General features: G+C 41.6%; 1 protein-coding gene across 1 annotated transcript; it reads right to left on the bottom strand.

Moving 5' to 3' along the window:
* Nucleotides 1-436: 436 nt before the first annotated feature.
* On the bottom strand, nt 437-26,422 carry ARL3 (ARF like GTPase 3). The gene is made up of 6 exons (XM_016220002.2): nt 26,401-26,422; nt 20,198-20,341; nt 16,327-16,443; nt 11,234-11,284; nt 9,724-9,909; nt 437-715 (listed from the first exon to the last, which is right to left on the bottom strand). Exons 1-6 carry the CDS (start codon nt 26,401-26,403, stop codon nt 668-670), a joined length of 549 nt encoding a protein of 182 aa, XP_016075488.1. The 5' UTR covers nt 26,404-26,422; the 3' UTR covers nt 437-667.
* Between the last annotated feature and the right edge of the window lie 513 nt (nt 26,423-26,935).

Raw genomic sequence — 26,935 nt, forward strand, 5'->3', positions numbered from 1 at the left:
GCCGGCTGGGGGGTTGGGGATGGGCTGTTTATGTGGTGACTTGTTTGCAAGACAGGATTTTTTTTCCTCTCCAAAGGGTGAGGATTACATACACAGTCTCCTACCTGCATGACAAGATGGTTTAATCATCTGCCCCCCCTCCCCCCCGCAGCTTCCCTCCCAACGGAATGCAGCCCTGGCTCAGTTGGTGATGGTAAAAATCACTGACCACACCAGCAAACACTGTCTGTGCTTTCAAAACCAAGGGGAGAGCGTAGGGGACAGGTCAGTAAATAAATGAATGCAGCATAAGCTGCTTCTTCCTCTCTCCCTCTTCTTTCTTTCTTGAAAGGAAAAAAAGCCCACTGGAATTGTCTGAACTGCAATGCAATCTCTTGCTCATTTAAAAGATCTCATTTTCTAATCATGTGCTTTGAGACATTTAATACTATTTCAATTATGCAGAGGAAATAATATAATTCCTTTATTTGAAAAATGATACTGAACCTCAGAGATCAGTTAAATCTACTGCTGGAATGGGGATTCTTTTTAAACTGTGTTGTTCCCTCTCTTCAAACAGCTGTAGCTGTACACAGATGGAAAAACATTTGGTCAGAAAGCAGCAAATTAGTGTTTTTCAGGACAGAATTCAGCTCCCGAAGTTCCTGCATCTCCATTCGTCTAGATTTTATTTCTTCTTTGCAATGACATTTTTGCAGACCCAGTTCATGCCGTCCTTTGAGGGAAATGGGCAGAGAAAGGCAGTGTTAGTTATAAGAAAGGCACTATACACTCAAGCCCAGAAGAGTGGGGGGTGGGGGTCGGGAGTCCACCCTCCCCAACCTCTAGCTCCAGGGAGTTTCCTTGCCCTAGGGGCCCACCTGGGTGACCAGGGATAGTGACCTCCTGGGGAGGAGGAGGGAGGCTTCTGAGAGCACAGGAGGGAGATGGGAGGGGGAGTGCCCAGTGTCTGAACTTGAGATGGGTCCTCAGGAACTCCCTCTGAAAAAATAAACACATCTGCCTGGATCCAAGGCCTGATTGAGGAGCTATCAGGAAAGATTCCAGCCATTTTTGGCTTTTTCTAAAAGCTGACCTTTGCTAGGGCATTAAATTCAATAAGCCACCCTCCTGGTGCCCCGGTGTGTTTACAGTGTGGCAGTGTACACTTGGGTTAAATTAAATTTCTTTTTGGAAAAACAAACCAACTGCAGTGTGTGTTACTAGACACACACTAAGGCAATGTGCATTTATTTCTCTTCCTGCCGCACTACAGAGAGGTTTAGAAGGGCCTGGCCTGATTCTTGTAGCTTTAAGCACTACCAAGCAGAGGGACCGGGGAGAAGGTTCCCTTAAAGGCACAGTGACCTTGAAAGTGTCCTTTCTTAGAAGGCTGGAGAGGGACAGAGGTAAAAAACCACACAATACCTACAGCCACCTGGCAGGTGGCATGATTTCTCCTGGATGCCAGGCCTGCTAGAGATGACCTCCTTTTCAACCCCCCTTTGGAGCCACCCCTGAAAACTCTCCCTTTCCCTAGAGTTTTTCTGACCTTCAGAGGTGTGCAGAGTTCCTTTGGAAGCTCAGAAAAAAAATCAAAGAAGGATCCTGCACAAATCCCTTTCCCCTGCATCTGTAACATGCTTGTTGAGGTCCCCGTCACATTTGCCCATCTCGGGACATACATGACATGAAGAGCCCTGCATTTTCTGGGACCACGGAGCTAGTGGTTGAACCTGAACAGCTGAGCCAGCTTACAGTAATAAATATCAGCTGACACCTTTGGCCGTTCGGAGCATTAATCCCATAAACAATACATCACTTGCAAAACAACCAGCAGGCACCCTATCTCCTGGTTAATCTGACCATAACCTGAATTTACAGCGATTAAAACTCTGCCAGTTGCCATCGGAACACTTGGCCAGGAGAATCAGATAATCTGATGGCTGGTCTGGAGCAGACCTTAAGGCATTTGCCAAGATGAGGCTGGTCGTGGCCCGGAGGTGGACAGCACCTGGCAGCAGTGGGGACAAGGGAGGTGGAACGCCGAGGTGGGAGAGAGGTGGCCTCCAAATACATCTCCAATTACAACTGGGTCAGCTACTGATTTGAAAAGCTGAGGCCAATTTTAAGACCATTTTATGAAAAGGATTAATTTAAAGAGAAGCATGTTTAATTTTAGTAGCTAATTGGTTTCCAGGAAAAAAAATGATCACCTGCCAGGAGACAGAAAAGATTTTTACAAATAAAAGAGGGATGAGTAAGATAAGCATCCTCTTTTTGCCTTCAAAGCCGAGCAGCTCAGCACTTAGGTGGCACTTTCCCTCTTCAGGAACCCGCACAAATACTGTCAAAGGTGTCTCGCTATTTTCTCCTCTAGAGACTCGCAATATTTCACCAACTCATCTTCTCAGAGAAATCAACAGTATTCCCGCACTATATGAATACAGTTTCCCCCCCTTGTTTTATGACTGATTACAGGGGGTTTGGTTCTTTTTATTATATGTAACTAACCATGAATACAGTCAAAGAGATAGAAAAAATATTTACTCAGCTGCAGGAACCCCGAAGCAGAATGTGGAGGGTGGGGGCAGCTTTCTCCTTGTTATCTGTTATGGAGGCAGAGGGGATTTAAATGGGGGAGCCCTGCTGAGGCGCCAAGTCCTCCAGATGTCTGAGGGCCAGTAGCCGCAAAGCCCTCCCAGCCGCGGCCCTGCCGACAGAGGGCGCTCAGAGGTCAGTACCCACCAGCTGTCCTGCTGGCCCCTGAGCCTGGGCAGCTGCCTCCAGCAACCTGGAGTGTGGGAATCACAGGGAGATTGAACAGGGGCCAAGCCCTGTGGCAGCTCTGCCCTGATCTGAAGGGTCGGAGGGTGGGGGAGTTGTACCCTTCCTGCTATTACCTAGAGGAGAACACGAGCTGGAGGTGAGGGGCTGTCGGGGAGCCAATAGTAATGGGGATAATACCTCTCCAATCAAATTAGGGACAAGCTGTGCCAAGCTGCCCACAGAAAAGGAAAGATAATAGTGTTGTCCCATATCCCTGAAGGGAGGGTCCATGTCAGATTGGCTTGAGGTTGTGTTTATAGAACCTAGCATGGTGTCTGGCCTACAGTAGATACTTAATTTATATCTTTTTAATTAATCCTTGAACAACCCTGTGAAGTAGGTACGTTAATTTCCACATTACGAAGGAAGAAACGGGAGCACAGACTAGTGTGTGGCACAGGCAGGCTGTGAACCCAGGCAGTCTAGCTCCAGCACCCATATTCTTCAACCATTTACCATTTCTCAGTGAATGTGGACAAGTGCTGGAGGGAGGAGCTCTGCCTCAAGCTTAGAGTGAAGCTGGGAAACACCCTGAAGTTGGGAAAGAACAATTCCAGTTATTTCTTCCTTAGGACTCCCAACTGACTATAGGGGCATGAGACTGGGGTGGCCCCAGGCCAAGTTCCTGCATATCTTGGCTGCAGCTCTGAAGGTGCCAAAGGCTGTTTTTGGCCACTCAACTCTCAAGATTCCTGGGCTGCCAGGTATCTCTAAGTGTGGAAGCTGCATATTTACTTTGCTGCACATCCTAGCATATTAATGCTCCACCAAGACCACTACCTCCAGTGGGAACTCTACATTTAGAGACAACATCATAGCAAGAGGCGGAACCTTCTGCTTCTTGGGTTTAAATTAGTGCTCCACATCACTCTTGCCTTAGTTTGGCAAGGCTTTGTTTTTTTAAAACAGACGACTGAGAAAAAGTGATCATTTACTTGAAGTAGGTTACTGCTCTGCCTCCAAAGAAGGAAATGAACTCATAAGTTTGTTTAATGGTTGAACCTTTATTGTTAAAAACTGGTTTGACCAAATTTCTGCACATCTGATCTTCGTCATGGGGATGACAATATTATGGCATGAGTAGTCCTCCCCTTTCTTCCTCCACACCTCCCCCGGCCAACCTTGCTGAAACTGAATTTAAATTGATTAGCTTTAATTCAATAATAGAGACTAAAGAGAGACACTGAACCTCAAATACTGAGCTTTGGCCTTGTGAAGAGGAAATAAATTTTGCCATGTCATGATATTACCCCCTAACAGGACCACTGGGAAAAATATAAGGCTGCCCCTAACCATAGGGGTGGAAATCCTCTCAGCGGTCCAGGATTAAAGGCATGATGCCCCTTTCTATGGAGAGTGGACTCTGACTGCACTGCTCCTTTTCATTTGATCACTGTACAATGCGTCCATCACTGCTTGATGGTTGGAAGGAAGCAGTGACAGCCATGGTTGGGTGGGCCTGGTTTTCAACACCAGGAGGACTACACGTCATATCAGTAATTGCTTTAAGACGAGGAGCTCCAGCCCTCGCTGAGCAATGCAGCCTATCCCATTGTGGCATCTGGCCCCCAGGGTCAAGGAGCAGCTGGATGCAGCATACATAAAATATTGCTTGCTATTAATATTTTTTCTAGTGACAAAGGGCACTGCACCAGCAAGGTAGCAAAATCGCATGTCCCGAGCTTGCTTTCTTAGTCTATAGAGAGGTTTGAAAATTCAAAAATAAACCTGAGGCCTGACTTGCAGATAAGCAATTCCATGTACACTTGGAGTCAAAAATAACTGATGCCAGGCCTAGAAAGAAGTGGTAAATGTCATATTTAAAAATACCGAAATTCTGTTGGTATATTAAGGGAAAAGTCCCCTAGACCAAGGAAAAAGGAACAAAACAAGAAGCTGGGCTAGCGAGTGTGTAGTGTTCACCTGCAAGGCACACTCTGATGCAGAGCTCACACACCATGGCTCCGGCTGCTAGTGGTCCTTTCTAGGTAGGTGAGACTACGAGCTGGACCATTGCTCCTGTTTAGAGAAAGAAGGCAGGGAATGTGGGAGAGATGTGAAAAGAAAAGGTGAGCATGAAGTGGGGCATGGAGAGGAATACCCGCGAGGACTTTCTGCTAGTTCAAAGCTACTGGTGTAGGCAGGTTTCTGTGGCGACTAAGGCTAGAGACCAGGTTGATACTGCTGATTCTCTATACTGAAAGGAAATTCTATTCCAGTACAATTTTAATTAAACACATATACACACACTCATGATATTTTAGAGAGAAAATGTGTTCAAACACCTGACACTACAACAGCAAAGGACAGCTGTGGTCTGGGGTTCAAATTCAGATCTGTAAGTGGAAGAGAGGTTGATTTCTCTACCTTTCTCCAGCTCTAAGCCAGATCCTTTGTTCACCATTTCCTAGACACCACGGGAAAAGAAGAGAGTCCCAGGGCTAGCTGTTAGACACTAGAAGAGGCCCTAGCAACCCTGGCCCAGCCCCAGGGCACAGAGGGAGACAGCCTCCATGTCTGTAAGGCAGTCTGGCTAAGGGGCTGCAGGTTTTCCCTGCCAGACATTGTTCAGTTTCTCTTTTTTCTGCCTTCATCTATGTGACATAACTGGGTCTCTTCTGATTGCTCCTCTGGACTCTGGGCCTCTCAGCAGGGCAGGGTTTCCAAGATTGATGTTCTCCTTCAGCTTCTAGTGCCCTTTACCTATGCTCTGCTCTTGACAGTTTCCCATGAAAGCCTGCTTTAATTACACGATGGGCTGGCCTCCTGGTCACCATCAATCAGGCAAGGAAAGACCTGTTCTGAACTCCCTTGAAGCCCTTAGAAGTCAATTTCCACACCCAGAACAGGGGCTGTTGAACAACATATGGGATTGCCTGTCCTTGTAAAGACGGCACATATTTGTCTTCAGAACATCAGGTAGAACAAGAATCTGAAACCCATCCCAGGAATCACTAACTTCCATAACCTTAAATCATGTGTTTAAGCTACTCAGCTAAGGGGAAGTGATACACCTGCCCGATGGATGAGTCCAGAAGGTGTAGCTCGCTGTCTACCGGATCTTTGGCTGTTCCCTCAACTCACTCACTTGAGGGTGTTATTTATCAGCATAAGATGGGTCTCTCAAACATTCTGATTAAACACATACACACAAGCACAATATAAAGAGAGGCACTGTCTCTAAACACCTGAAACTGTAACAGAAAATCCAGGTCTTTTTTTTTTTTTTAACCTTTGTACATTTTTTCTTTCAGGGTCATTAGAGTGGTGGTGCCAGATGTTATCTGACCCATTTAATGTCTGATCATTTTCATAGCTCCGTCCATTATTGACCAGCTCTCACGGGGCAGCGGGAGGGGAGGGTGGAGAGGGAGGATGAGGAATGTGCCCTGGCCAGTTTGGCTCCGTGGTTAGAGCGTAGGCCTGCAGACTGAAGGGCCCGGGTTCGATTCCCGCCAAGGGCATGTACCTTGGTTGCAGGCTCGATCCCTGGTTCTGGTCTGGGAACCGTGCGGGAGACAACCAATCGATGTGTCTCTCTCACATCCTCACATCGATATCTCTTTCTCTCTCTTTCTCCCTTCCACTCTCTCTGAAAAAGCAATAGAAAAAATATCCTCTGGTGAGGATTAAAAAAAAAAAAAAAAAGAATTTAGGGAATTTTAGTAATTATTATACAGTATCCGTGCCTGAAAGTGATCTTATGGATATTTTTCTAGTGAAGTCTTTCATTTTTAGGAATACTTAAAACCTTAATTAATAATAATCATTAAAGGCCTGAATGTGAACTAGGCAATGCAGGAAAACAATTCTTACTAAGTGACTCTTTCTAAAGTAAAAACCAAGACACTGGCTGAGTGGGAAAGAGCTTAGGCCGCAGGCATTACCTGAGGGAGGGGCACGGTCAGTCAGAGCCTCACAATGAAATACTTGCACAGAGAACTCCACGGCCTTTCTGTAGTCCCCAAAGGCTACCATTAAAGGACAATAGATGGCAGATTCCCTTCTTAATTAACATTTTTATTAAATAACTCATTTCAAATAATGGTTAAATTCTCTAAATTTATATCATTCTATTAACCATGATATAATCTCATTAACCTTGAAATCCCAGTCTTAACTACCCAATTCTATACACCATGGTACTATCTACTAAACTAATTAAGTGACCTTCAAACTATTTCTCCTCCATGTAAAATCTTTTTTTTCCCCCACTCACAGTTCTTTGTTAGATTTCTCTTGCTATAATTTCCTGTGAATCTGGTTGCTGAAGGTCCCAGATCTAAGAACTTTAACAAAATCCAAACATACATGGTTGTCTCACTTGATTTAAACTGATTGCTTTTAAAGCCCTCCCCACTCTGTAACTGTCTAATAGCTGAGTGCTTCTTTTTTTGGTCTAAAGATCCTGTGACTTAAAGGGAACTCCACTTCTATGGTGACTACACAGCTAGGAACCAAGAGCTCTCTCCTTGTAACCTCCCCTGGCAGGCTGGGGTGTGGCAGGGTGGGGGCTGGGAAGACAATGACTGGAGCTCCCTCCCAACCTCCAGGCTCAGATGAAGAAGTCCCCTTGACTTGAATGCCTCTACTGAAAAATACTGATTTTAGATAAACTCTAGTCCCTGCTTAAGGCTAGCCGAAGAAACAAGGACCTCACTGTTAATTCCAGCTTTGCTTTTCCTTCCTTTCAACACTCTGGCCAAGTGAACAAAGATTACAGAGCTGCAGTTTCCCACTTTCTTAGAAGGAGGCACACAAAATGTGTTTATTTTCTTTAGTCCCGCCTTTAGAGCCCCCAACCTCGAGATGTTCTCTCCTCTCTATATTTGTGTTCTAAACCATTTAGACAGGCAGAGCTCTCTTGCTGAAGTGCTTTCTACAAACACAAGAAGGCTTCATCCATACCCAAATCACCTTAGGCCTCATGAAGGCCATCTTATGCACAGTCGAGGAAAATACCTTAGGCAAAATTTGATTTTCTTTAAAAAGTGAGAAGCTAAATAAAATGATTCGAGTTTACCTATTTGAAAACATCCTGGGCTGTAGTATACTTGTTGGACCTGCCTAAATTAAGCTGAAAAATGCAGTTAATTCGAAACTTAAGAGATCTATAATCACATATGTCATTATAATTTTCTAGAGGAGACTTAAGAAGAATAAAGCTATTAATGATAGTTCCTTTGTCAAGTGGGATTAGGGGGAAGCAAAGAACTTTACAGTTTTAAATTTTATATACTTTTATATGATTAACAAAGAGAATACAGCCCAGCCAGGCATGGCTCAGCGATTGAGCATCGACCTAGGATCCAGGGGATTGACCTAGGATCCAGGAGACAGTGGTGCAATTCCCGGTCAGGGTACATGCCCAGGTTGTAGGTTCAACCCCCAGTTGGGGGTGTGCTGGAGGCAGCTGATCAATGACAACTCTCATCATTGATGTTTCTCTCTCTCTCTCTTTCCCTTCCTCTCTTTGAAATCAATAAAGATATATTAAAACAAAAACCAAAAACCAATGAGAATACATTACTTTTATAACCAGAGTTTAGGAAGGAAGGAAGGAAATAAATAAGACTCCCTAAACCGAAACCTCACAGAGAGCCCCACAGAGCTCAAGCATCCATTTGGGGGAGGTGGCTGAGGTCATCTCTGGCTATTTTAGAGCCTGCACACACACACTTGCAAGAGAGCTTCGGAGGGTGGGGGTATTGAGGGCTGTAGAGGAAGGAGTGCTTGTCTTGTGCTGACTGGTCTGCTCTTGGATCTAAAAGCCAATCAGAGAGACAAGCCCTGGTTGTTTGTGTAACAAAAAGAAAAAAATCAAGCAGCAAACAGATGGAACAAATGAGATAATTCTAGGACGTGACTATTTTCTTGAAATAAAAGCAGTCAGGCAGTTTTAAGACAAATCAATGTCAAATGTCTTCGGAGAGAGGGAAGGAGAGTATTAGAAAGGAAATGGAAAGAGGCTGCAGAACAGCGATTGAGAAGCAAATTGCAGGCTCGTACTCAACACACCAAGTTCAGAGAAGAGCAAACTGGTCATGCCATTAGAGACACATGCCATATGGCAACGAGGGAAGACACCATTTCTTTAGTTGTTAATCCCCCACAGCAGCCCAGAGCAGTACTGTCCAACTCTCACAGCATGGTGTCGCTTCCCCGGCAGGTCCACCAGATGTTTAAAATGAGGCATGTGGAGCATGCTAGGGCTTTGGAATAAAGAAGTGGTCCTAGAGCGCTGACTCCAAGTGTCACCTGGTTTGCGTCTGCTTGGCAGGAAGCGTCAGAGCTGAACCTGTTTATCATTCTTTGAGGATATAGCCTCTCAGTTGTCTTGGATACAACTGTTTTCTGCCCCAAATTAGTATCAAATGAAGGGGAGCCTGCTCTCTGGTATATAGTTCCTCAGTATAGGCCCTCTGTCCGCAGAAGCCTCCCAGGAAACAGACAGTGGAAACAACTCTGAAGGCAGTAGAGACAGCCAACAGAAAAAAACAAAACACTTCTATAGGATAACTAATGTGCATAATTGTCGATGGCTCTGCTACCTCGGGAGTACATGTATTTAGTGTCCACAATATGGGACACAACACAAAAACCCCAACCCAATCATCAAAGAATCCTACAGTTAGAAAGGATCCTCTAAGTCTTCTGTTCTGACCTCCTACCTAATGGGATAGTTTGCTGCTTGTGTGGGGTGGTTTGTCTTTCCTAGAACAGTTCATGATATCACATTGGTTGCTAAGCAAAAAGACCTAAACTCTCCATTCCCTTCACATCCTGGATTGTTCATCTGCCAATCAAAGGCTATTTGTTTCATATCTTTCCTATCTAGATCAGCTCAACAAATGAGACAGACTACCTTGGTCGGCTGTCATGTTGCCAAGTGACCAAGACTTCTGGTAATCTCACCTGAATGCCCTCTCCTGTGAGAGCTGAGCAAGACTGGATCTGCCAGACTCGGTCACGGATGGTGTGCAGGTTCAGTCCTTCTGCAATTTCAGAGGCAGGGGCTGCCGTGAGCAAATCCTGCTTATTAGCAAAGATGAGCACTGGAACACAACTTAGCTTTTCTTCCTCCAGTAATTCAGCTAGTTCCTGGATCATTTTGAGAACGGATGGGGAGGGAAGGATGAAAGCTACGATATTTAACCATTCACTTCTAGTTAGAAAAAAAACAGTTAAGCTGATCAACTAGCAACTTTCAAGGGCAGTGGCTCACAAGCTTGAGCCTGTGGAAGAATTCCCTGGGAGATTGCTGGGCCTACTCTAGAGATGCTGACTTTGGGAAGTTTGAGAGAGGGCACAGGAATTTGCATTTTTAATTAGCTCTCCTATAGTAGTTCTGCTATAGGGATTCATAGATCATACTTTGAGAAACACTGTTTAAGGGAGAACATAAGTTGTGATTAGAAATTTAAAACTTAGCCAAGCGTGGCTCAGCAGTTGAACACCGACCTATGATCCAGGAGATCATGGTTCAATTCCTGGTCAGGGCACATGCCTGGGTTGCGGGCTTGATCCCCAGTGGGGAGTGCACAGGAGGCAACTGATCAATGGTTCAAGAGGCAGATCGTTACATGACGCCCTTCACCTTCAAGCTCATGTTTAGCATTAGTTCACATGAGCGATGATCCAGTGATGATCAAGGTACAGAAGGATTATCTCTAAGAGTCTGGAAACAAGTTCTCAAACTAATTTCCAGGAAGAAGGAACATAAACGTGGGGACTGCTACCTTTGGAAGGCCACCTGTGGTAGTTTAGGACACAAGCCAAGGACTCTGCGATAAAATGTAATTGTGCTTCTCCAAAGAGGCCCACTTTACTCTTTGCTTCTTATCAGTGTACTCAAAAAATGATCTATGCTCACCGCTTCTCTATTTAAAACTGTGTACACAAATTGCACTGTGCAATCATGTTGACATGTACTCTGCATTTGAAGCCATATTTGGGTTCAAAGTATACCTATCTCTTGGCTTGGAAACAAGAGCATTTTAGTCTTCTTGGCTTGCACATTTCTTCCCATCCCTTTGAATGTGTTAAAGTTACCCTTGGGTCAATTAAGTTGATATTGAAAATGTACATAGAAATAATAAGTGAATTGTTGCTCTGGGTTCATTTCTATGTAGAACGGGAAGAAGCATGAAGAGCTTTTGGGCATGGTGGTAAGTTCCATTTGCTTATAACTTGTTTATTCAATTTGATTCAAACTGAAAGGCTTTAATCAAAAAAATTATTTAAAGGATTCTGAACTAATTTCTTTTTAGGCAACTGGTATTTTTGCCTGTTTGCCAGAATGACTGCCTTGTTTAAACTGCAAAGGTTAAACAAAGAAAATCTCTCTCTCACTCTCATACATTTACAAGACAGATTAATGAACACCCAGTTATTTGGGAAATAGCTCAACAGGAGAATTATTTACCTGACCCGTCTCTTCAAATCTTTTTCTGTCTGCACTGTCGATTACATATATCTGTAAAGCAGAAGACGGTTACTTCAACAAGCAGAGGTGGGAAAGGGCACCTTTATGGAAGGAGCGGGCGATCCTGCCAGCCAATTCCATATTAGCACAGCACACAGACACTGAGCTGGTAACTATGACCTCCTCTATGGGTGCAAAATTAACAAATTAATAACAAGTTAATTAAATGGGGGATGCCCCCAAAACACCTCCAGCAAAGCTGCAAAATACAAAGTCAGTAGAGCCAAGCAGGATGAAAAGAGCCACATTTACTGGGCACTAACTAAACATTTTTGCTAGATTCCCCATATTAATCCTTGCTACGGCTCTGTGAGGTAGATTGCATTACTTTCCCATTTTATACATAAACACAAGCCCAAAGAGGTTAAGTAACTTGCTCAAGTTCTATCAGGTACTTGACAAAACTGGGATTCCAACTCAAGCCTACCTGCCAGTAAATCCAGAGTTGCTCTTGGGCACTCTGCCTCACTGCATCCCAAATGGTCTGGAAGGGATGCTGTTTTGAGACATCTACAAATCCTAGTCTTTGGTCATCACTCTGAAAGTACCGTTTGCAGTGTTAACTATAAGTTGACTTCATGTACTGACGCAGGAGACCCAGTGATCTCCATCCCATTCCTACCTTCACAGGCTGCTGGGAGCTTAGAGGCAAATAGCAAGGGCACAGCCTCTGCCAGAGTAAGAGAAGTCTTGAGATTCATCATAAATTACAAATCTTAAACTTTCTCTCCCATCACTGAATTTTATTTATTGCATAAGTAACATACTATAACAATAATAAACTAAGAAAAGACCCAAAAAAAGAAAATCACCTATAGTTACAGAACCCAAATATATTATTTTAATTTCCTATGAAAGTTCTCTTTTAATTCTTCAAATGAAAATTTAAAAAGAAAATCAGATATAATTTTGTAGTCCATTCAAAAAATTAAATGACATATTAAATGTTTTCCCAGTTACTAATCTTAAAAATTACCAAATTTTCTAACTTCCTTTAAAGAATTTAGAACTGTTATTAAACTAATGGTACTATGACAACAGTCTTTTAAAAGAGCATACAGTAAGTCCTCACTTAATGTCATCAACAGGTTCTGCAACTTTAAGTGAAACTACACATAACAAAACCAATTTTACCTTAGGCTAACTGACATAAACAAGAGTTAAGTTCCTAGGGCTCCTCATCCATGTTATAATGAAACAATGTTGAACAAAATGACATTGCTCGAGGACTTGCTGTATTCATTTAAAAACAACAAAAACAACTCTCACCTTTACATGCCTTAAATTACATAAACTGATATGCACGTAGGCATTTCTGTACGCAGGTCAAATTCTGTGCTACCTGAAGACTTGCTCTCTTCAGAAAGAAAACAATTATAATTCCTTAGTTTAACGTACTCTCATTTAGAATCACTAGTGCTAAATATACCAGGAACCAAGTTCAGCTTTTTGGCTGAAGAATGCCCTATGTTTCTACCTGTGTTTCTTTCATGGAGAATCATAAAGGAAAAAGGATGGATGTGTTTGGTCTCAGTATTTTTTTTGCAGCCTTATTATCTCTGTCATTAATATTACACCTGACTCAACATCAATATCTGTATTAATGGGCTCTGCACACCACTGATACCCAGAAGTCCAGTGCTGTCCACCAGTGAGCCTCCCATTTTTAAAGTTGCAGGTGGAGGGTAAACATAGATATAGAGAGAAGGAATGTACTGGGAGCGTGAACTTCAGTATAAAAGACCTAATCAGAATTTCTCAGGAGCCTACAGTGGATTAGGATTTTCGTCACTCAGGCAATAGTCCAAGAAGATGTAAGGGGGGGAGAGTCAGGTGATCACTGGGAGGGTGTTTTGGGCTTCCAGGGCTTCCTGAAGGCTGTGTGCAGGTCACGGGGCAAGAAAGGAATTACAAAGCAGGAAAAAATGTGCCTGGGAGCAAAGGCTCTGAGTAACGAGTTGAGGGTAGAAAAGAGGAGGCTGAGACAAGGTTGAAAACACAGATAGAGGTTTGATGTAATGAAAAACAGTCACGAGAGGGTAAGAAGGAACGGGAAGAGTTTAAATGACGAGAGAGATGATACCAGAGAATCCAGAGGCTTAAGCTCAATGAGAAGAAAGTTTTAACTTTTACTTATAATTACTTGCTATTTATTGCTTCCATTAAAAGATTCAAAAGGAGGGTTTTCCTAAACGATGCATATATTCTTCCTACCATTTAGCGTAATTTTCATAAAATGTGACGATTACTACACAGTAATTCCAGGAAGAAGTCTAGAAAACAATCGCCCCATTTATTATGGGCCCGGTGAAAAAGGCGTAAGCACCAGCCAGTCTGGTGATACGCCATCTGTTTTTCTGCAGTGGTATACGCGTCTCTTGGTTGCTCCCCACCCCAGTGCTGTGCAGTATCTATTTTCTCCTGGTCAAGAGATAAAGATAATGATAGCCTTGTCTTTTTTTTTTTTTTTTTTTTTTTAGTAATATAGTTGTTAATCTAGTCATAAAAATGTTTTTAAATTAAAAGTACATTGATAATCCATAAAAATACTCAGAAAGTATCAGATAAAGTTAAACATGTACAGTGCTTCTGACTGATCTTAAAACATTATAAAGCCTCAAAACTCAAGTTTCATAAATCTATTCTAAAACAAAATTATCCGTGGCACTCAGAATGATGCTTTAAGCAAAGCCCATTCACATCTCCCTTGGCAACTGCTCTGCAATTGTTATCTGGTTGTGGGAGGAAGACCTAGAGAAAGAGGCCTTTTTGTTTGTTTGTTTGTTTGCCTGATGGAAGCTCAGCCCACTCTGGGCGATCCCCACGGCTGCCCAGCGAATGGAGGGCTCTTTGTTTCTCCTCCTGCTGCTGGTCCTCCTCCCTCTTGCTGCCACCTTTTGGCCATTTTATTGCTCCTAAGTATTTCTCCACCAGAGGGGTAGGCAGAGGCGAGAAGAGATGGCACTAAAATGCGTGGCTTTTTATTGATAGCTCGAGCAAAAGTCTAAAAGGAAGTTGAAACTAATACAGAAGGTTTCTGGATAACTTGTTTTCAGTTACGTTTTTCTGAGAAGTATCGATACTCAGGTGTGAGTGCCGTTACGGAAATAACACACACGAGACAGTTTGAGATATCACTTGATGGCCTACACTTTGGATATGGAAATGATGACAGAGTTACTTTGTTTAAATTATGTTGCATTTAAACACAAAACTGATAATAAGTAAATGGAGTTTAGTAATAATATGAATATACCTTGAAAAAAAAATGATGTATTTTTATCAAAAGGCTGTTATTTCCTGCCCTAAAAGAAACAGAAGACAGCCTATTGCCTCCTTTCTATCGAACTTCAGGTTTTATTTCTTAGTCATTTCCCCGAAATTAATAAAGCTGAAGTCAGATGTTCTCAGTGTTATCTTCTCTGAGAATAACTTTGGCACTTTTAGGAGTTTCCCTGACTCTTTCAAATCCCTAGGGAACCATTTAATGATCTAAAGAAATCTTTTTCTGTAAGGGGTCAGGTAGCAAATATTTTCGGTTTTTGTGGTCCACACAATCTCTTTCACAACCACTGAACTTTGCTGTCATAGTGTGAAAGCAACCAAAGAAAATACAGGGTAGGCAAATGTAGATTTACAGTTGTAATATAAATAAAAACAATAATTAAGAATAATAACACAAGAAGAGACTGCGTTTCAAGCACTACCAGCTGTAAACCTACATTTGCCTACCCTGTGTGCAAACAAGCGGCCATTGGCTGTGTTACAGCAGAACTTTATTTATAAATAGTCACTGAAATCTGAATTTCCCTTCATTTTCATGTGAGGAAATCTTATTCTTCTTTTGATTTTTTTCAGCCATTTAAAAATATAAAAACCATTCTTAGCTCACAGGCTACAGAATAACAGGAGGCAGGCTGGATCAGTTTGTCGACACCTGCTCTAAAGCAAGAATTTATTATGGCACTCTAGAGATAATTGAAAAGTGTTAAACCGGGCAACTAAATGTGTCAAGACTCAATACAGCTGCGGAGTCTAGTGTAATAGGTCTTTTTAACCAACAATGGAAAACTATTAAATACAAACAAACTAATATAACTCATCAACCACTGCCACTCCAAGCTGCTGCCAAACTGGAAGACAGGGCTAAGAGTCACCAGGCCTTAGACACTAACCCTGGGGACTCAGCTGCTCCCAAAGAGTTGTTTAATCTCAAACGGCACTGGAAAATAATGGAATGTTGACACTGAATCCAAAATACTGTCTGGTACTGGCAAAATGTAAAAGCTCCCGTAGGGTTGCTCTAAACTCCTTTTTGCTGGATTGTTTGTTAATTCCTAGGTACTCTAAGCAAATGAGAAGTGTGGAATCCAGGGTCAGATTACAACTAACTACCTTGCAGTCTACCCTCAAGGTGTTAAAGCTTATGATTTAAAATTACCCTGACCTGTAGACCAGAAAGTTTCCGAGACTTCCTTATTCTGAGTTAAACTCTACCACCTAATACTTGCCAAACTGCTCCTTGTCCAGTCCTTTAGAAATATTCATAATGAGGCTAATCTCTCTGACTTAAGATAGTTCTTAAAGCAACTGAAGACAGTTCCAAGTGTTTTCTTTTCCAGGAAGGGCATCTCAGGTCTTTCAACTATTCTTTATACATCATTGTTTCTAGGACTCTATCTTGATTGCTCAGTTTGGGGTACAACTGATTTGTTGATATCCTTGGGGTGACAGAGTTAGTGGCACAATCTTCTGATTTCCCTTCTACTATTCAAATTACTATGGTAATAAATAATTACTTTATTTGCCAAGGTGGGTGTGGGTACAACATTGTTACTGAGTAACAGCAAAACATCTTATGTAAGTTATACAAAGATGTTTGTCCCTCACAATATGGAGCCTTCTGCTAGCCCTAAATCCATAGTGATTAATGTTATGGCAATGGAATTATTGGCAAGAAAGAGCGTTACAGTGTTAATGTTCCTAACCCAGCAGAAAAGACTATGAATTAATGCATCAGACAGGGTACTTACCAGAATATCAGTGTTTTCAAAATAATTCCTCCAGTATGGTCTGATTTTCCTCTGTCCACCAATGTCCCATACATTCAGTTTAAAACCTTGTGATTGTACACTTTTAATGTTAAAACCCTGGAACACAGAAAGGCAAAACCATCAAGTTTTATTAAGCTCTGAGATCATAATTCTGACAGTTACATTGGACAGCTATGTTATTTACTAGTTCTGACGTACTCTGCCAGATGTGACATTGGTAATACTGAAAACAGTTTGCTATGATAGGTAAGAAAGGGATGTATTTATACATGCTTACTTTATTCAGATTGGGAGTCAGTGTTATTCATGTCACGGCTAACATGATGCCCTTTCTAGAATGAGTACACACACACACAATTGGGGAGGACAACTTGGTATGGGAATAGCTCTGATAATACAGACCACTCCTCTGATAAGTCCTCAGGGTGCTAAAATTTAACAGGACATTATATGTAACTAACAAAAAAACCAAAGCTGAATCTGAAAACTCAACAGAACAGACAAATGCTACATTTAAAAAGAGGTAAAAGCTACAATCTGGAGGATTGAATTCTTTAGAAGCAGTTCAAAATTAAAGAAATTTCCTCATATCGATTACTCAGGGAAAGGAAGGAGCTGAACTCAGCACACTGTTGGGGAGGCTGGTGAATAAGGAGTCTGAGCCCAGTGAGGAAGGTAGGCCTGCGGGAACAACATGTTCAGGCTCTAAAGTGGAGCCCTCCATTACAAGGCGGCGATGAAAACAAACAAACAAACAAACAAACAGACAGACAGACAGACAGGCATTTGAAACTGTTCTTTATTAGGTACCTCTAGTGAACCTGAGAATAAAGTATTCATTTTCAGAAAAGTTACTCAAGGTGGAACCTTGGGGAAGGTGAGCAAATCAGAGGCAGGCAGAATTGTGAGCTGGGAGTCAGTGTGCAGAGAAACAAATTAACAAGAACTTCGGGGTTCGGAGAGAAGGCATTTCATGAGCAAGAATATAAAAAAAAATTCTTCTTGCAAAAATGATATAGTGAAATCAGGATCTGAAAAATCCAATCAACAGCATGCTACCACAGAAGTGACATTTTATCCAGAATAACTGGAGTTAAGTGCATCTGGGGATGCCTCCATAAACATTTGCCTCATCTGGCAGCTTGCCTACAATACTGCCTGGCGTAGAAAGCAACACACAGTGCAGCAGTACAGGAACACTGCCACTCAATTTCCCCTGAGGATAAATAGTCACTAGAGAGTAACTGGGGAGGATACTGACTGCGGCTCCTCTAAAATGCCAATGACTGAATAAATTAGAAGTTTAAGAACTCTAAAGGGAAGTGGCTTAGGCTTATTGTAAAAGGCTGCTTCATTCTGACTCATTGACAAAACCATTTTTGTGAGCTTAAAAATTCTATACATAACTACAATATTAAATGTCAAATCTTGTAACATCAAATCCTTCTAAAATGAAGCAGGGAATAAATAAGAGTAAATCCTGGAATACAACTATATGTATCAACTACCTTAAAATTCTATTAAGTCATCAGACCAAATAAATCTACTAAGAAATTATTCTAAGGAAATAATGAGTGGGTATAAACATTTAGGGATGTGTATTGCATTAATATTTATAACAACATAGAAAGATGTTTGCCTGGTCGGGCGTGGCTCAGTGGTTGAGCATTGAACTAGGATCCAGGAGATCACGGTTCGACTCCTGGTCAGGGCACATGCCCAGGTTGTGGGCTTGATCCCCCGTCGGGGGCGTGCAGGAGGCAGCCGATCAATGACTCTCTCATCATTGATGTTTCTATCTCTCTCTCTCCCTTTCTCTCTCTGAAATCAATAAAAATATATTTAAAAGAAAGATGTTCAACATACATTGTTAAGTGAAAAAGATTATACAAAGCAGTATATTCTCTATAAGCCTTTTAAATTTATATTAAATATACTCATCATATATATACATAGAAGAAAAATTGAATGCATATATCACTGAGAGTTAACAGTGGTTATGTATGAATGGACATTATAGGTAATTTTTAGTTTCTCAATTTTACTTATATATGCTTTCTAAGTTTACTATAATGAGCATCTATTACTTTTTCTAATATAAAACAAAAACACAATAAAAGTTTGTTTTTAAAGAAAACACACACACAAAATTTAGCCCCTTTTCTGGCAGAAATCCTCATACATTAATGTGTGTTTTCAGCCCTTCTAGGCTAGACTACTATAATATGCTCCTCCTTAGGCTATACATTAAATTTGTTCAGAAGCTGTAAAATTGCTCATTTGGTAGCAGTTGAAATGACTTTTCTACAAAGTGTTTTGAATTAGTCAAACTCACAGGCTGTGAACTACATACACTAGCACAGATACTCAAACCTGACACGAAGTTCTTAGCACAGTATGGTGACAGGAAATTCTAAATAACCCTGGTTTTGCTAACACCTCTAAAGCTCAAACACTTTAAAGTGACTAAGACCAAAGGGCTGTCCCTAATTAGGAAACCCAAAGGCTTGGCCAAGGTCAAGCTTTCTCAGCATTTCCAACAGTAAAGGAGGCCTAAAAAAGTGGACTAGAGCTCTTCCAACCAGGACTTGGCTTTCAGTTTCCTACAGTGAGCACCACCACTGCCTATACTTCGTGTCTGCTTGTTTAGCCTTGGGAAAGAGGAGGGCTCATGAGGCTGGATTAAAAATACAGGTAATTATTATTTTATTATTTTGTTCTTAAAAAAAAAATCTTTATTGATTTCAGAGAGAGGAAGGGAGAGGGAGAGAGAGAGAGAAACATCACTGATGAGAGTCACTGATTGGCTGCCTCCTGCACGCCCCCAACTCAGGCATGTGCCCTGACCGGGAATTGAACCTCGATCTCCTGGATCCTGAGTTGAAGCTCAACTGCTGAGCCACGCAGGCTGGGCTATTTTTTTATTTTAAAAATTGATATATATTTGTATTTATCAAGTCTGAAAAACATACACTAAAATATTAACAGTGGCTTTTCTCAGAATACTCGTTGGTTCTCTTTATACTTTCTCTGTATTTTCTACATGAATTAATTTCATAATCAGAGAAGAGAAAGCTACTTTAAAAAAGGTATCACTTAGCCCAGCTGGGTGTGGCTCAGCAGCTGAGCACCGACCTAGGATCCAGGCGATCGGGGTTTGATTCCCGGTCAGGGCACATGCCCAGGTTGCGGGCTCCATCCCCAGTCGGGGGCAGCCGATCAATGACTGTCTCATCATTGATGCTTCTATCTCTCTCTCTCCCTCTCCCTTCCTCTCTCTGAAATCAATAAAGATATATTTAAAAATAAAAAATAAAAAAAAATTAAAAATAAAAAAGGTATCACTTAGATCTGAGGGAATTGATTGTGTCTTGACATATGTATATACATATATTTATTTGGATTATTTATTTAGAAGTTAAAAAATATACATAAAACAAAATATACCATTTTAACCATTTTTAAGTGTACAGTTCAATGGCATTAAGTACATTCGCACTGTTGTACAACCATCACCACTATCTGTCCACACAACTTTCTTCATCTTGCAACACTGACTCTGTGCCCATTAAACAGTAATTCCCAATTCCTCCTCTCTCTTTAGCCTCTGGTCACCATTATTCTATTTTCTGCCTCTACGTATTTGACTACTCTAAGTATCTCATGTGAATGGAATCCCTTGATATATTTTTGAAACCATAAGATTATTTTCATACAGTATAGACTTTTCTCAGTAACAAAACTTAGAAGTGGACAAAATGGTATTTTGCATTTTGTCTTTCATGCTGCTATTATCGTATTATCATCTTCCATGTGTCCCACAAGCAGCTGGGACCAATGCAGTGCTCACCTGTGTGGGTGTGATGTGACTGATGTCTTCAGATGCAAGCTGCTTCAGAAGGGTAGTCTTGCCAGCATTATCCAAGCCCAGGAGAAGGAGTCTTACCTCCTGGTCTGGTGCACTTTTCAATTTACGCAAAATTGAGAGTAAGCCCTAGAACAACCATAAAAAAGATTACTTGGGGGCACTGACTTTCATATTACTGAACATCAGAGTATCTTCTTCTCTTTGAAAAAAGTTCTTGGTTGTGGAGAGCTTAATTATTATTCTTTTCTATTTTAACGTCATTTATTTCACTTGCTTTCCCCTTCTAAGTTTTGGCAGAATTAGGTTAGTAAATTCTGCAGTGTAATACATAGCGGGGCTTATTCCTGCTCCTCCTATTAATCCAGCTTTGCAGTCACATCAAACCTCCTGGGAGTCTGAGCTACTACCCAACTCGTGTTCCTAAAGCCCTTTATATAAACTTTGAGTATAGCACTCATCATATCAGACGAAAGGTAATTGACTTTTGTATTTTTCTCCTCTACTAGAGTGAAGTTTCTTGCAGGTAAGGACTGTAGCTTCTGTTTCCCAAATGCCTGGAACTTACTAGATAGATACTAGATAATAGTTGTTGAATTAAATAGAATTATCCACCCAAGTTAATGCAAGATTTAAAGGTGCTATACAAAGAAATACAAAAAAAGTTGTATAAAATTGTATCTAGGCTCTCTCTCTGTTTAAGACTTGATCTATTTCAGTTCACCTTTAATACTTCGTCATTCAGCCCTGGCCTGGTAGCTCAGTTCTTTAGAGCATCCTCCTGATATGTGAAGGTTGCTAGTTTGATCCCTGGTTGGGGCACATACAAGAATCAACCAATGAATGTATAAATAAGTGGAACAACAAATCAGTCAGGGCATATACAAGAATCTCTCCCTTCCTCTCTTTCTCTAAAAAAACAATAAATAAAATTTGAAAGAAAAAAAACGGACTTCATCATGCAAAATACTCTACCATCATCTAACTTTCACAAGACCCTTACAGGATAGGTGCACAGTATGGATTATCTATGTTTTTCAGATGAAGAATTTGATAAAACAGGGTAGTTTTGATTCAACATGATATTTTTGACTAGTAACCTAATATTCCTGTTTCTTGTTTTTATTATTATTATTTTTATGGGCTGGAAGTAAATCATATTGCTTTTTATCTAAGAACATAAGAAAAATCTTATGAGATAGTTACTTGTTCTGTCCTGCACCTGACAGTCTTGTTCCAATGAGGCATGGTTACAAGAATCAAAGAATCCCAAATTTTAAAGGGCATTTAATCTAATCTCCCAGCTCAAGCAGAAACTCCTTCAAACTGAGTATTAGAATTATGTAAAATGGTTATATTTTTTATATGCATTGTGTCAGGTAATAATTCAAACCAGTCTGTTCACTCTGATCAAATAATAATTCTGTGAAATAAATCTCAACAACTCTTTGGACAATGATATGCAAATATGCATAATTATTGAGAATTCCTTTCTCCTCAGAGACTCTTTGTTTACCATTTCTAGTACTGGATTTGCACTGACTTGCTAAGGACCACATTAACCTCTCTATGCCTCAAAATTTTCCCGCAATAAAATGGAAGGTATGGTTAAAGACAGAAAGACAAATTCTATACCAAAAGATTTGGGAAAGAAAGGCTGAATAGATCTGAAACTAACAAAAAAAGATAGGCATGACATTTCTTCTGTTTTCATCTCTTCTGGCCTTGAATACTTTCACACCATTCCTTTTTGAAAGTATATTTATGAGAAGTCTCCCTGGCTTCTGGTAGCCACACTGCAATCACTCATTTATAATACCTAACCTTTCAGAACAGTTAAAATTAGAATTCTGAGATCCTCAGGGGACTGGTGATATAAAAAAGCTAAGAACAGGGAAAACACATTGTACTACTCCTGGGTTCCTGGTTAGGTGTCCCCATTATCTTTTCAATAAAATTCTAAAACAACTGGAATTTATCCCATTACTACATTAAACAACAGTACAGGTACAGTTCTTCTCATGCAGTATTTACTAGTGTAGAAATTGTAAAAGAAGGTCTGTTTTCTATAAATTCTTTTCAAGGTTCAAAATGAATGTTTTAGGTTTTTCCTCATGTGTCTCTTCTTTTGAAAAATTAGTACATAAAAATACTGCATTCTGCAGGCTGAGACTTTTTACATACTCATTCTATTTGAAATTCAGTAATTAAAAGAAAAATATAATTTCTATTCATCTTAAACAGAGAGAAGCAAAGCACAGATGAGAAAGAAACCATTCTAACTATAGCTAAACTTTATTAACCTAATGGTATAAAAAACAAGGCTTCGACATTTCTAATGGGTAAATTTCCTCATTGGGAAACAACGACTTCACATGCTTTACCTTTAAGTGAAATTACAGAGAATGGAAAGTTGAGCTAATATTTTCTACCAGCAAAATAATAAATGGCACCTCAAACACGGTCTAGGCAAGACAAATGCAAATACAGCACAGCATCATATTAACCCAACTACTGAGGACAAGGGATCACAGGATTACTAGGGTTTGCTAAATAGGGAAGAGGATATTTATAGATATTAGGGTTCTGCCTGAAAGGTACAAAGTAAGCTGATTTAAGAGGCTGGAGGAAAGAGAGCAGAATAAGTCTATTCTATGCTTCTATCCATATATGTCCATACTTTATTTTAAATGTCAAATTAAGGAAGGCAGACATTAGAAGTTAATTTTATGGAGCTAGGTTTTGTAGTATAAATATGAAGGAATGGATTTTTAAGGTGTGGATTTTTGGTCAAAATATTCATTCATTCATCATTAAATACCCATAATGTACCCGAGTACAATAGTGAGCAAAATAGACATGATCTCTAGGTAGAATTTGTACTCCTATGCCATTAAATAAAGGCAATTTAAGAAACAACTTTAGTTAACTATAGATTGTTATTACCACACACATATACAAGTTAGGTGCACCCTGGCGGACAAAAGTGTTCTGACTTAGCCACAAAATGTTTGAACACTTTTCTACAGGCAAATCATGAATAGATGTGTTACATTTTACTTGCCTCAAAATCAGCTTAAACTCAACTACTGGCAGAGGCATGGCGCACTGACCTAAAATGATACAAACTAGGTCATTCAAAGAAACCAGTGTAGCGGAGGGGGAAAGACGAGTGTGTTGGTGTATGGAAAATGTATGTGGCTGTGAGAAGCAGCTAAAATTTAAATATTCAAATTAGTAAGCCAACTGCCAAGTACATGCACTCCTCATAGCTAGCTTAAATAGAACTGACTTCAATTTATTTTTACCTCTTTAATCTAACAAAAAAGCTGGTGTTTCCCAGTAAGACCTTATTAATTTCCAGGAATTCTGATGGCCTTAATAGGGAAAACTTCACCCAAACTTTGTCTTCTTTCTCCTCATCTCTCGACTACATAAATACCATCTTTCTTGAGGAACAAAATATGGGCACCTCCTCAGAAAGAATGTGGGTTCTGACTACACCAGAGTCCTAATGAAAAGAACATTACAAGCCTTATAGTTTCATAGATTTGTATTCAACTTCCCTATATGTTAACTAACTCCAGGCACAGCTAGATCTAGAAAATGGGAACAATACTTAACAAATCTCAAGAAAACTGTCAGGGCCCTGGCTGGTGGGGCTCAGTTGGTTGAGCATCATCCTGTGCACCAAAAGGTCGCTGGTTCGATCCCTAGTCAGGTCACATACCCAGGTTTTGGGTTTGATCTTGGCTGGGGTGCATGTGGGAGGCAACCAATTGATGTTTTTCTCTCTCCCTCTCCCTTCCTCTCTCTCTAAAATAAATAAAAACATATTTTTTTAAAAAGAAAAAAAATGTTAGGAAGATTAACAAGGTAATGTGTGTAAAGCATGGCGCACAGTAGGCCCTCAAAACAGTTGTGTTTTTTGTCTTTTTTGTTTACTTTTCACTGACCATTTCTGACCAGAAAACAATCTTGGGAACCGTCTTCAAATGCTGAATATGCTTGATAAATACTACTAGGTTCATGCATGTAGAAACTAGTCCATAAGTAATTCCTGAATGAAGGAGTCATCTATTAAATAACAATAATTAGCTATGCCCTAAAATTACTGCCACCTTAGTATTTCACCAAAGACTTAGAATCATAAGGCAGGGGTAAAATGGCTGACCCTAAATGTTCAGAGAAACCCCAATGGGTTTTTGTTGCAGTACTCTCCAATTTTTTTTAAAAAAGTATGTATTAGTCATAACTGAAGGTTTAAAATAAAACACAACCCCAAAACTAACAACCTGGGACTTACTGTTCAGTTGTACAGTTACCATGGGGGCCTATGGGATACGAGGTGTGACACACTTAATCATACCACTGACCGTTTAAATTCCATGTTCCACTTTCAGTTCTAAGAATAACTCGCACTTTTGGAGATAGGAAAAAAATGCATTTTGGAAACCGGATAAAGAATTCAAAATAATGTCCTAATTTCTAATTGTTCATTTTAGGAAAAAATAAAAACAAAATCTGTCTTGATCACTGAACAGAACAGTTGTATACAACAGTGTTGTATACACTGTCAATGTGTTGTATACAGTGTCAGTTTGCACCTGGAAACATTAGCAGTGCTTAATTTAATGTGGCCTGTAATTATAAGTTAAACAATCATGAAATTACACAGTCCACTTAATTGATAAACAAACTGGGAAAAGTTAGGCTACTCTCATACATTTCTCATTTATGATTACATCTCATTCTCTAATAGGTTGGCATGCCTTTTTCATTTCAATTCTAGTTATTTTGTGTGTAAATATTTATGTTTATATTCATTTGTTGAGAAAAACTTAGCCTTTAAATGGACAGCTCATGTATAAACGATTAATAAAAAGAAAATGTAAAAATCTGTTTAGCCCGAGGTTAAAAAAACTGCAGTGTAGCAAGTGTGAAATGTGATTGGCAACTTCAGGTCAAATAATTCTACTTCTTTAGCATCTGACAATGTAAAGCCAATTGAGATTTTTGTCCTATCAAAATTTACTCATTGGATAATCTGACGAAAGGTACATATTTTTCCCCTGTGGACATCTAGCTTTTTTCTTACCTCTAAATAAATAGAAGTGGTTTAACATTTCTATAAGTCAAAGAGACTGGGGGTGGGGTAGGAAAGTGACTCTAAGTTTGAGTGTTGACTCTTTACCGCTGGAAAGACAACCAAGCTGTTCTAAATGCTTCAAAATCAATTTTTCTTTGCTTGCTCTAAAACTACTCAATTTCACCTTAACACCCTCCAATTAACTTCATCGAAATCAACAAGGAACAGAGTGTCAATGGCCAAATTTGTCACATATCATAATTTAGTTCCGGAAAGATTTCATTCGGGGTAACGGAGAAAGGGACCGCCCACTCTCTCGTTTTGATTTCCCATTCTTTTTAGTTTGGAGGCCCCAAGCTGAGACGAAGACCTTTTGGCTCCGGCGCGGTCATACGCAAAAGAAGGTTCCAACAGGTTCTACCAGGGCGCGGGCAGCCGATTTGCCTCCATCAATACACAGCTCAGGATGCAGAAGCACGCCCGCCACACACACACGCCGAGGCAGCGTAAGATCCGCCAGGCGTATCTTCCCAGCGGCACCTCTTCAGCGCCCCGGGACTTACACTCCTCCCCTGAGACGCCCCGCGCAACGCCGGGAACAGGAGCGCTAATCCACGATCTCCCAGGGTACCGCTAGGACGACCTCAAACGCAGTAGCACTGGCCCTGTGCTCCCCGCTTCTGACCCGGCCCCGGCGGACCCCACTTTCTTGCGGCGTGAGGAGGCCGATTCCCTGGGAAGATCTAAGCCTGAGTGCGGAGGCTGCTCTTCGCAGCTCCTCGGATCCGCCCTCATCCCAGTCCCCAGAGTAATGATGGAGCCCCGGCTCCCAACCGGGACATCCACGCACCCTCCAGCCCCTTCCCCTAGCTTCAGACCCGTGGCAAGCCCCGCCTTCCTCCTCAGGCCCAGGTCTCCCTCCAGGGCCCACACCCCTGGGGCTCCCCGCCGCCCCCTGAAACCAGCCTAGAACCCAGACAGCAAGCTGAGCACCATCCCATTCCCAACTTGGCTATAAGCGCAGTGCCCCGCCCTGGGCCTGGGGACGAGGCCGGAGGTGACCGACCGGCTCTGGAGGGGCGCAGGCCCCCACACTCACCATCCTCCCGCCGAGTCCCCCTCCTCCTCCTCCTCCTCCTCCTCCTTCCACACCCCGTTACCAGGGGCAACTGCTGTGGCACCGCCCCCGACGTCCCTCGCACGCACGGCGAAGCGGAGCAACAGAACGCGGCGGGTTCTTGCTCGGCTTTCCCCGAAGTGCGCAAGCGCGCCAAGGTACCCGCCCCCTGCGCAGGCCGGAGGCTAGAGCGGCTGGCGGCCGCTGCTGGCTAGTAGAGACTCCGGAATAGTGACAACTCGCCCACGTGGCCGGCGGGCCTCCCGGCTTGTGATTGGTCGGAAAGGAGAGGCGGGGAGGCGGGGCGAGGGGAGGTTCCGGAGGGGAGGTTCCCGGGCGGAGTCTCGCGGTGCATCCAGGCCTGGCTAGCGTTCTTCCCGGGGCCAGGTAAGTGGTCTGGGGAGGAAGCCGCCCACCGCGTCTACTTCCAGTCCTCACCTCCTGGGAGGGAGGTTGTGTTTCTGGCTTGACTCTGCCCACGCAAGTCTGCAGCGCGGACTGGGCTTCCACCTGCTGC

This window comes from Miniopterus natalensis, chromosome 14 (assembly GCF_054644295.1).
Source record: "Miniopterus natalensis isolate mMinNat1 chromosome 14, mMinNat1.hap1, whole genome shotgun sequence".
NCBI lineage: Eukaryota > Metazoa > Chordata > Mammalia > Chiroptera > Miniopteridae > Miniopterus > Miniopterus natalensis.

Coding starts and splice junctions, on each gene's coding strand:
- ARL3 (XM_016220002.2), bottom strand. Junction 16,444..20,197: donor GTCACATCACACCCACACAG/GTGAGCACTGCA, acceptor TCTGTGTTCCAG/GGTTTTAACATTAAAAGTGT. Junction 9,910..11,233: donor GATTTGAAGAGACGGGTCAG/GTAAATAATTCT, acceptor AAAATGATCCAG/GAACTAGCTGAATTACTGGA.